Genomic DNA, 11,830 nt, shown 5'->3' on the forward strand with positions numbered 1-11,830 from the left:
CACTGAGGAATTACCTGTTGTTGCAGGCGCCCGTGATGAGCCTGTACTTGTTTGCCAGGCAGGTGTTTGGACATCTGGGGGCAAGCATGTAGGGCTGGCATCCGGACAGGTTTGCAATCGTTTTCAGTAGATCTTCTGATAAAACATCTAAGGAACAAACACCAAAGCTTCAGCCCTCGATTGTAATAACAAACCTACCTGACGGGGTAAACGTTCTAATGTGATCGGGATTCCCACAGAAACCTCCTCATTCTTTGCAGGAAGCCCTTCCTTCTCCTTGAAATCAATCCTCTCTCATTTAACCCCCTCAAGTGTCCTCGTTGCTAGGAATGTGGGGTTTAAAATTTATTTTTGCTTTGCAATCTTTCAGAAGAGCAATTCTGAGAGCTCTGACCCCAGAGGTCAGCACTTCTCGGAGGCGTCCGCAGCCTCGCTCGTGGAATCTCCAGCGTCTGCCGTGCTGCTCGGCCGAGGCTGGGGGCCCACGTCCTGACCTCAGAAGACGGCGGATCCTGGCCTTTATCCTCCCCGCAAACCCTACCTCAGTCAAGTTTCCTAACAGTATCCACGTGTCCATCTACAAAACCCTTCTTTTCACCTTCATGTTGATGTTTGGTTCCTTCTCATAAATTTTTCTAGGTTAGGGCCCCAGGAAACAGTCTCTTATTTTTTGCCATTTTTGTTGCTGTTTATTTGACAAATCAAAGCAAGGACCACTTTCTTGTCTGTTGGTAGAGGGAATCACTGGTTACTCTCCAAGATGGTTTGTGTAAATCTTCAAAGATAATGCCATAAAACTGGCCAGATCCCGATGAAATCAAGATAGAAAAACACTGGAAGACACGCATCACGTTTTCAAATTAGAGAGAAACAAAACTAGCTTAATTAATGTTCACTGAACAACCTCTATGGAATGACTGTACGTGGACAGTTAAATGAAGCTTAGACTACAATTTTTATTTAGTCGATAGAGAAATACACATTCCTTAACAAGGTGAGGCTTTGTATCAGGAAACGCTCAAGCACATGCGAGAGTCTAACAGACAAAGTCCATGAAAAGAACCACAATGGGACTTCCCTGGTGGTGCAGTGGTTAAGAATTTACCTGCCAATGCAGGGGACATGGGTTTGAGGCCTGGTCCGGGAAGATCCCACATGCCACGGAGCAACTGAGCCCATTTGCCACAACTACTGAGCCCGTGCGCCACAACTACTGAGCCCGTGTGCCACAACTACTGAGTCCGTGTGCCACAACTACTGAGCCCTTGTGCCTAAAGCCCGTGCTCTGCAACAAGAGAAGCCACCACAATGAGAAGCCCGCGCACCACACCAAAGAGTAGTCCCCGCTCGCCGTAACTAGAGGAAGCCTTTGCCCAGCAACGAAGACCCAATGCAGCCATAAATAAATAAATAAATTTATTTAAAAAAAAAGAACCACGATCATAGCTATGTTAATACAAAACCAATGTCAGGAAACATCCCTAGGGGAGGGGTGCCAACATTTGATTGTAGATACTGTTTGGTGACGAACTGATGGGGAAACATTTGGATCCTTTCACTTTTACTAATTCTGAAATTTCTAGATTGGCTATGCTGATAGTGGAAATAATAGAAAACATCCTAGACTATGGGGTTCTGCAGTTCTGCACCACAGCCTGGCCCAAACCCATCAGTCAGATACACCCGCAGACCTGGGCAATGGCCTTGCGACTGTACACCGTGAACACGAGGCCGGCGGGACCTCTGACTGCAGTCGCTGCTCCCGGAGTCCCAGCTGCACCGAGACAGGACTGCGGACCAACAGTTCTTAGAGACAGTTTTCAGCTGCTTCAATAAAAACATTTCAAATGGATCTTTGGTTGCTATAAAGTTGATGAAACTTAACTTCTAAGTTTAGTATCTGAGAATTCAGGTTAATCCCGATTTAGCTGAGTCTGTCTCATTCTAAAAGCTAAGTAAATCAGCATTAAACTAATCTACAGCTAATTGGGAGGAAAAACTTAGAGACCAAGTAGCTCATGGTACCACACTGAAAAAAGTCTCCATAAGTTCATTAGAAATAATCTTGTTTTTTAATTGCTCATCATTGGACTTAGAAATATGCCTATGATCGAAATCACTTTCACTCAGTATCTTAACATCATCAGAGCCTTTGATGGGATGCAGCTCGCCCCTCGTGTCTGCTGGTTTGCCTGTGGCCAGCCGAGTGGACGGCCAGTGCTCCCAGAGGCCTGAGCAGGACCCTGAGGCAGTTTTCTCAGGAGAAGCGGGGCTGCTGTCCCTGTCTCCCTGCAACACACTGCGTCCCACAGAAGTGAGTTTCCCCAGGTTTTAACCAGGTCGGTCGGGGCCTTGAAAGTATCCCTCAATCATTTCTTACCACAGAGCGGGACACTTAGGTTATCGAGCTGCTTCTCCAAACCCCATCTGAACAGCAGAGAAGCAGTGATTCCCCAGACTAACAAAACCAAGCTACTGAGCCTCTTAAAAACCGCTCATTTGTCCTGTGAACGAGTGGGCATAGCGCCCTGCGGGGACTCCCCCGGCCCCTGCGCAGCCCTGCCCGGCCCTGACCTGCCCCCTCCCCCGGGTGCTCACCTGTGGGCGGCCCAGACGGTGCAGACCCTAGGTGAGCCCTCCTCATTGCCTCCTGCACCGACACCTCCATGATGTCCGCCGCCCGGGACGCCGCGCGGCTGGTGGGCTCAGGGAGTTTGGAAAAAGACAGAAGCTGTGACGGAGAAATGATTTCTCTCTTGTGGAGGTTTCTGGGCACAAAGAGGAGATGTAAAGTCAATTATTCTTTTATGGTGTTTGGTAATTACTTACTAATCAATCACATGCACCTTTACTTAGTACCTGCCCGGCGACAGGCAGGTGGGGATTCAAGGACCCCGTCCACAAGGACCGCGGGATTTGGTGAAGGGATGGGACCCCAGTGTAGACAGTCTTCCAGTGTGGAAAGGAGAGGAGAAAGACCGATGTTTGTCTTTTACAAACATGCGTAGCCAACTCATTTGATGCTCATAACAGCTGTGTGAGACCAACCTTCTCATCAAAGTCCAGTTAGTGAGTGGGTTTGCTAACGTTGCCTGTACCTGTCCCATACATTGCCGTGAAAACTAAGTTAAGTTGGTTTCGAACCCTTTTGACAATGGCTCATCTGTGTGTGTGCCGCTGATTCATTCTTCTTGGTCACTTTGTAATATAGTTTAAATTTTTGTTGAGATAAGGTCGTCTCACTTTTTATGTTGACAGTTTTTCTAGCTTATTGTGCAATACTGATTTTTAGTGTTATTTAAGGGTATTTTAAGTGCTAATTAATGTTTCACTGAGAGTATTACTGTGGATAAATAAATTGATTTTGTAACTTGAGAAAACAACCCAGTTAGACATGAGGGTTCCAGCTGATGGATGGGGCTCGGAGAGCCAGCAGCCTGTCCTGGTCCCAGGTCAGATGTGCTGAGGCTGCGACCCTGCTGTGTCCGTGTCAGTCACGCATCTCACGGCACAGCTGAGCAGGTGACGGAGCTGCTGGCGGCGAGAACTGCAAGTCCTGCCGTGGGCGCCCCTCACCCTCCCATCCCTCTGTCCTCTCACGAGGGTCCCCGGCCTTCGGGATTGCAGCATCTCCCACCACAGGGGACCCACCTGCCCACCAGCATTTCAGGGCCCGGGGACCACTGGAGGGGCAGGACCCAGGTGGCCTGTGCAGGAAGCTGCCGTCACCTGGTGGCCCCTGCAGGGTTGCACCACTGAGGCCCCAGGAGCCCGTGTGAGAACCAGCTCTAAGCCTAACCTGAGAGCCGTGGGGGCAGAGCTCGGGGGCAGGACACCCCCTACCACTGCTGCTTGGGTTTCTGGTTCACAGCCCTGAGGTCTTGGGGAAATGGCCCAGCTGTGCTTCAGTCGTTCTGCCAGCTCTGAGCACGTGGATCCTTCACACGTTTCCCTTGTTACTAACAGCCTGGGATGTGCGGCGCCCACTGAGCGGAGGTGGCGTGCAGGTGCCGGCGGAGCACTGACCCACATTGACCCACGTCTGCAGTTACTGCTCACCAAAGCGCAGGAGACCAGTGCTGGCGGGCCCATTTTACAGATGAGGAAGGCGGTGCACCAGGATGACAGCCCGTGACTGACGGAGACGGCGTTGAGAATCGAAGATCCTACACACACGGCACGCTAGACACCAGCCAGGGCGCGTAGAGACGTACACGATAGAGAACTTAACGTGGGAGCGTGCTAGGCTTGCCAGCGTGTTTTCCAAAGGTACTGTGAGGCCGTGAACTTTGAGAGGCAGAGCTTTTCCTTACAAGCTCCCACGGGAACCAGGTTCAGAGACCCCGGGCTCCAGGCTCAGAGACGAATGAGGCCATTGCGCAGGGCTGCCCACCCATGCTGGCGTGTGTTTCCACACCCTGGACGCCGCGGGAGATGTGACATTGGCCCCCAAAGACATCCAAGTTCTGACCCTCAGGCCTGTGAGCATGTTCGCTTCTACAGCAAAGGGAGTTAAGTTGCAGGCGGAATCAGGTTGCTACTCAGTTGATCATAAAAGCGGATCTCATCCTGGATGACCCAGGTGGGCCCAGGGTAGCCGCAGGGGAAGGTGACAGTGGAGGGAGCTCGGGAGATGGATGTGACAGCTCCAAGACGGAGGAGGGGGCCAGAAGCCAAGGGATGTAGGTGGCCTCGGGGACGTGGGAGAGGCAGGAAACACATTTGTTCCTGAAGTTCCAGGAAGAACGTGGTTCTGCTGACACTGTGGTTTTGGGCCCGTGAGGTACGTGTTGGACTTCAACCCGCAGGACGGTAAGGTAATAAATTACGTTGTTGTAGCCACCGAGTTTGTGGTGATCTGTTACGGTGGCAGCGCCCGCGGGCTCTGGTCCTGCAGAGGAAGCCGGGTCTTTCTGGGAGGACAGGAAGCCTGGACTTTATTGGAAGGAGTCCTTAACCGCGCGTCGGACAGTGAACAAAACTCTGTCTTCCAAGGCTGTTGGCTGTGTAGACACCCTTGGAGAGCCGTCTGGAGGGAGGCAGCCAGGGCCCCTTCTCAGGAGAGCTGGTGTATAAGAAAACAGACAGGATCTTCCTGGGCCACCGCGCACCAGCCCCCGGGCCCTTCCCCAGGCTGCGGCGGGCCGGAGCCCCAGGGCAGCAGGCGGGCCTGTGCGGGCCTGGAACTCACCTCCCTGTTTGCTCAGGTCTCAGTGGGGACAGCCTCATTCCCAGGTTTCTACTGTTTTTCTTCTGCTGTTACTAAAATCCACTGTGCAGCACAGTCAGCGAGTAGCCTTTGTTCCAACATTTACATATGAAACGAAGCCCCCAGGCCACAGGCTTTGCAGAAGGTCAGTTCCCCCTCGGGAGAAAGCAGGTCACCTCAGGAGAGGACGGTGCAGCCTTCGCTGCAGGGGGGTCCGAGGAGGCTCAGCGCCTTCTCTCCATAGGGGTTGTCAGTAGCTCTTACCCCTTTTCCTGGATAGTTGATATGATAGTCGTGGACACACTAACAGAGCCAGACTTCAAGAGATTTCTTCTTTCTTTCCCCTTTGGTTGAAGTTTTTATAAAATAAGCAAAAGTTAGTTGCAGCCAATATGGACAATAGGGCCTTTTTCTGGTGGAATAATAGAAATTTGAAGTAAACCGACCTCTGCCTTGTGATATTTCGTATCTTGAGACCTTAAATAATTATTAGTCAGATTCCAGTAAATTAACACACTTGTGAAGATAAAACCTGCTTTTTAAATTCCTGTGTGTTTGTCGTGTTTGCTTTACGAACATCTAACGTGAGACTATAATATTCCTAATATTGATGTCACTTTTATGTTTAAAATGAAGGTGTTTCTTAATGATTTAAAAGGAACGCGGGGCAGATTTAATTCCTAGGTAAGGTTACAGCTGTGTCACAGAGCCCGGACGCTGGGGCCGTGCGTCTGGACCCCTCCTGCCCCCTGGGTCTGAGGCCAGTTCTGCAGGAGCCAGGCTCCCTCATCTGTCTTTTGAACCAGGATGTATTGACCCCTGGCTGCATCACTGCCTTTGCTCTGTTCTGCTAGAGAGAGAATTTGAATACGGTTCCTCTCGCTTGTTTGCATGTGAGCCCAGAAACGAGAACAAGCTCACGTGAGTCTCAGCCCCTAATTTGTAAGGTGGAGGACACTGTGAAGAAGACAATGGGCAAATCGCTACGCCCCAGGAGCCGGCGCACCTCCTTCCCACTCCCGGGACGGTACCTTCTCATCGTGGAGTAGACGGCCTCGTCCACCAGCAGCTTGCTCGCCTCCACAATGCCCCTGACTCGACCCTCCTCCGTCTCTCCTACGAACGAAGCATCCCACCGTCAAACGCGAAGTTCACCAACTCCCCGCCACGCGCAGCCGTATGAGTGATAACCACGCGGCGTCTGGGACCCTCCTCCGTGGGGTCCTGGGTCCATTTCCCCATCTTACGTGAGTATTGGTTCCTCGCTGGCGGAGACCCTGGGGATGGGGAGGGGAGGGACCCAGCACCATCTTACGCGGGCAGCCCGGCCATTCCTACTTCTCACCTGCCCTGGCCACCTCCAGGGATTCTGAATAACTTCTTTTCTGAGCGTTTTAGTTACCTAAACCAGTGGTATAGAAAGTTCATAATAATAGTTGCCTATTTTAACTTGTGCGTTTAAGAGAAGATAAACTACTCCAATACACCAGCAGTTTGCAGTGAAAAAACCCTTATTTTTTATTTTAGTTTTTAGTGCATGGCATGTTTAACAAGTTCTGTGGTATGAATGCTTGCGTTTCCCCAGAATTCGTATGTTGACATCCTAGCACTCAATGGAACAGCGTCCGGAGGAGGGGCTCTGGGAGGTGATGAGGTCGTGAGGATGGAGCCCCCATGATGGGGTACCTGCCCTCGTATAAGGAACCCATGAGCTCCCGCCCCTTCCTCCAGGCGAGGACACAGTGAGAAGAGCCCGTCTGTGAACCAGGAGGAGGGTCCTCACCAGAATCTGAAGGTGCTGGAGCCTTGATCTGGGACTTCTGGCCTCCAGACTGAGAGAAGCGGAGGTCTATTGTGTATAAGCCCCCCAGTCCATGGTTCTGTGATCGCAGCCCAAATAGACTAAGAAAATAATTTAAGATTCCGTCTTGGGGTTAAAACGTGAGGTTCCAAATGAATATCATAAAGTAGGCAACTCCTTCCAATAATGCACACAGGTAACTTCTGTTACTAAATTACCTTTTGCATAATCAATACTTCATCAAAGGAAATGCATTCATTTCTAAGAATAAATAGAATATCAGAATATTCTTGAACGTTACACATCTAAGTAGAAAGAAAGCTATTTTCAAAATGGTAAATTTCCATATCTTTAGAATTCCATAGGCATAGCGTATTCCAGAAAATACATTAACTTCCTGAGCAAATTTAGGAGGATTAAGTTACCAGATAGCTTTTGTCCTAAAATTTAACGGAAGATTTTGTTGCAAGAAGTAAAGGGACTCGAAACTGTAAGAAAAGTTTGGGGGATTCAGACGGCAGGTTCCTGGGAGGCGGAGACCTTGCCAGAGTCCATCCTGCATCCAGGAGCCCAGCGTGGGGTCTCGCCCCCGGTGGACCCACAAAGGCACCTTGAAGGACGTCGGGTTTCGCCTGCAGCCCCTCAGTGTCCTTCCCCAGCCATCAGCGCACATTCCACAGCGTGACTCCCTCTGGTCCTTCCTCTGTGCCCCCTGCGCTCCTCCAACCCCGGGCTGGTGGAGGGCACACGGGGCGGAAGTGGCCTCAGCTCGGCCGGGTCCAGGCCACCACAGCCATGGGTTCCTGCCGTGGGGTCTGAAGCACACGGCGGGTGGGCGGCACAGGAAGCGGGCAGAGCGGAGGCGTCAGGGGGACCCCAGAGGGGCCACCAGCCTGGGGCTGCAGAACCCGCAGGAGAGGCCTTTTCAGGGACCCCTGCCCTGGGCTGGGGGGGATTTCACTCAGCTCTCAGGACTGGGAGCCCCAGTTTAAGGCCCTGTGACCTTCATGTACTTCCTTTCGTTTCCGTCCAAACCCTCCGTCCACATTTTCGTTCCTGAGGTCAGCCTGGCCCTGCGTTGGCCGAATGCACTGACCCCCCTGCCTCTTAGGTCTCCTGCAATGAGATCCACTGCTGGCTCTTCGCAGGCACTGGGCAGTATTTGAGAACGGATTCAGTAAAAAGAAAACTGTTTGTCTGTCACCACTGTCTTTGGAATTAACAGTTGCTAGAGAGATCCTTCCTTTTCTTGACGACATTCACATTGTCATTTAAGCGTAATCGATTGTATTTGACTTATTTGACTTATTCTCCAGTATCTTTCCTTCCTATGAAGTAGTTTACCGAGGTCCTAAAGATAGTGTTACAGGCTTGCAGAGTATTATCTCTTCAGGTATTGCATAAGAAATATAGTTTTGTGCTGAAAATTCCCCATAAAAGTGTAGCTCTCGTCTTGAATTGCCTCCAGTCTCTGCCGGTAGCGGGCGGATGTGACCCGTGTCGTCTCCTCCTCACCGTGTGGGGTGTCAGGCTCATCTCCCTTCCTGGCTCTTCAATCACCTCCTTCAGCTGCAGCTGAGCAGCTACCGGGGCACGGGGTGGCGTCCAGAGACGCAGCATCTGACCGGAGGACCACAGACTGGGAGATCTGGAACCCAACCTCTTCTTTTCAGGTCTGAAAACTAAATCCGAGGGAGTTTCCTGATTCGTCTGATCTGGAGACGTCAGCCTTCTGAAGACGGGTACCACCCGAGGGGGTGCGCTACCCCTAGAAGGTCCCCCCCGAACATGCTCATCTCATATGGAAAGAGCTGGAATTCAGGAAGCCGTTACGCAAGAAAACACTACAGGCCAGAAAGAAGGAAGTCACTTACTTCCAAAGAGTGACTACTAAAATAACAAGGCAAGAGTGCTGGACTCTTCCTCTCTGAGCTGTACTCTCGACTAACTCCGAGGACGTGGTTTTGCTCTGAGCTCTGTGTTTAGTCCTGGCTTTAATGATACCTGTTTGCTGAAACCCAATGAACTGGAGTAAGTCTGCCAACTTTCCTTGTGAAACAGATTCACTCATCAGGCTGGCTTCCCAAATCCCCCATCTGCAGCAACGCCTCTGCTGCCTCTTGTTCATTTGCATCTGATTCTCTTGTAACAGCTATGATGTGTTGGAACACACAGATGATTGCACTTAAATCTTGACTTTGCACAAACACAAGAAACGAACCCCAGTCCGTGAGGTGATGAACTCACGTGGTTTCCACGATAAACGCGCTATTCGGAGCTTTTGCGAGAGGGCTTGAACTCCTGCTGTGCAAACCTGCCTACGGTTCACAAACTGATGTGACACCTAAGGACAGCTGTTCCTGAGTGTTTATCAACCAGGCTCAAACGTGTGTGTTGTTTCCACGTGCAGACCTGGGAGGTGAGGGTGAGCATGGCCACAGTTCCGCCGTCTCTGAGACCCTCGGGACCTCTGCTTTCTAAGCTGTGAACAGGTGACTGGACCCCACTGGCAGGTGGAGATGGACGTCTGTGGTCCAGCCCGGACCTGGTCCTCGTGCCCGGGGCCCCCAGCCGGTTCTGAACAAGCGACAGGGAGCAATCCAGCAGCTTGTGTCACAAAGTCTGTGAACACAAGTGATATAAACCCAAACGCAGACAAAGAGTCTGGTGGGATCGTCATTGAAATTTTGGCTACAGAGAAATGTGACTGATAAAAGTTATGCTTCAAAGAAAGTTCGACACTTCTGTATATAAAATAGATAACCAGCAAAGACCTACTGTATATAACACAGGGAACTATACTCAGTATTTTGTGATAAACTGTAAGGGGAAAGAATCTGAAACAGTATATATGTATGACTAAATCACTTTGCTGTACCTGAAGCTAACACGATATTGTAAATCAGCTATTCTTCCATTATAAATGAATAAATAACTAAATAAAAAAGCAAGTTAACCAGTGCGCAATTATTTTGTTTAAAATGACCATTGGCTTGTCAACTGGGAAAAAAAAAAAATCATTGTATTAAAGGCTGTAAAAGTGAAACACTGTAATGCAAACACTGTAATTATTTTCTAAATAATTAATTTACAAAGTAAACAAGTAATTAGCCAGCTTCAAAATATTCTAATGAACAATAAATTAGGCTCCAAATTGCAGCATTTTTATCAGATGCTATACTGTGCATTAGTTATATATATACTGAAAGTCTGAGGAAAAAAATAACCTCTTAGAGATGGGGAAACAATAAAAAATTGCTCTAGCAAAGCTGTAGATACCTTCCCCAATTTTTAAAAAATATATGATTTCTAAAACCAAAAAGTCTAGTGAGCAGATAGATTTGTATTCTGTTGAATGGCTTTTACTCATGACCCCTTTGTCACTATGGTTTTGTAGAACGAGGACTGTGGTAAATATCAAATGCAATGACCAGTTCACAAAGCATTTGCTGCATCCCTTTGCTGCGATGGGTTTGCTGGGCTGGGAGGAGGGGGACCACATGGCTGGAGGGGATTTAAATGGAATTGGTTTCTGGTTTTTTCTAGTTCGTATTGTCCAGGCACGATGCACTCAGTACTCTCATTGACACTCGCAAATAGAACTGTGGTGGAGAATCTTCCGGTTTTCTCCATTTTACAGACAGGAGAGTGGCCCAGTCAGTGGTGGGGGGGGGACAGAGCCTGACCCCGGCCTCCTCATGGCCATTTTCTTAAGGAGCATACGGGTCTGCAAAGGACTCTGGTGCAACTGCTCATGTGGCCCTGAGGCCCCCGTGTTCAATGAAACTGGAGACTCCGCGGCTCTCAGCAGGAGACACCCTGGGGTGGACGTGGCTGCGTGGACTCAGGCCGCCCATCAGGCCTGGAGGGTGATCAAGGGGCCCGGGGCTCGGGGGAAAGGCCAGGGGAGAGAATGTCCAGCCCTGAAGAGCCCAGAGGGGCGAGCCTGCCCGGGGGGCCCGTGTTGCAGAGGCTGGCGATCAGAGAGCGTCCTCGAAACGCCCTCCAACACCCTGCTTCAGTCACGTCCCTCCTCCGTGTTTGGGACCCTTTTTTCCTTTTTTTTTCAAAACAGAAGCAGAGTTTGAGCTGTGATGATTTCAACCACAGCATAGCTATACCTTTCTTAACGGAATTTGACATTGTAGCACCCTGATTCCAGAAAATACAACACAGAAGTGATTTAATGAAAAATGATTTTGTGATACAGGAACAAACAACTACGCCCAAAGAAATGTTTTTCAAATATATGAGTAGGTAAAAATGGAAATTTTCTATTGTGTAATCATAGGAAAATCAGTTATTTTTCAGAAAGAATTGTATTCTAATCCTTCTAAACTCAAGAATTATTGTTCTTTTCTTGGAAAGTGAAAGAGACACTGAAGAGGTCTTACCTGATTCTGGAGAACCCACGATGGTTCCTGTTCTGGTTGCTGGGAGCAATAAGGTTACGATTTCAGAAGACCATAATTTATTGTTACTCACCCCAAAAGAGGTCCTTGTGTCTCAGGATGAAAGAGAAGACAGCTCCGGCACAGGCCACGGCCAGCGTGGTGCCCAGGACGGCACGAGCTCCCATCCTGAAGAGGAATGGAGAGCATCAGGTGGTCAAGGGCACGGCCAGCTGCTCAGTTAGAGTCCCTGCCGACGACCCTCCACGCGCTAGTCCCTGCGAGGCAGCTGCTCTCAGAAGCTTGGGTCTGAGCGCTGGGGGGTTCTGACCCACATGTCTGCGGTGTGGACAGGCCTTACCCGCCCAACTATTTGAAAACAGATCCCTCCTCTTGGGCAGCTGTGGTCACCAGAATAGCTCAGTGACA

At 49.9% G+C, this 11,830-nt stretch overlaps 1 protein-coding gene across 3 annotated transcripts in view; it reads right to left on the reverse strand.

Annotated features, from left to right (window-relative positions):
- TPO (thyroid peroxidase) overlaps positions 1–11,589 on the reverse strand; it is a 32,146-nt gene extending 20,557 nt beyond the window's left edge. For all 3 annotated transcript variants that reach the window (XM_030844517.2, XM_030844516.2, XM_030844515.2), the window contains exons 1-4: positions 11,496–11,589; positions 6,241–6,325; positions 2,599–2,768; positions 15–147 (exon numbers count right to left, since the gene is read on the reverse strand). In XM_030844517.2, coding sequence (XP_030700377.2) covers positions 15–147; positions 2,599–2,768; positions 6,241–6,325; positions 11,496–11,589 — 482 coding nt within the window. The remainder of the gene's footprint in view (positions 1–14; positions 148–2,598; positions 2,769–6,240; positions 6,326–11,495) is intronic.
- Between the last annotated feature and the right edge of the window lie 241 nt (positions 11,590–11,830).

This window comes from Globicephala melas, chromosome 12 (assembly GCF_963455315.2).
Source record: "Globicephala melas chromosome 12, mGloMel1.2, whole genome shotgun sequence".
Lineage (NCBI taxonomy): Eukaryota > Metazoa > Chordata > Mammalia > Artiodactyla > Delphinidae > Globicephala > Globicephala melas.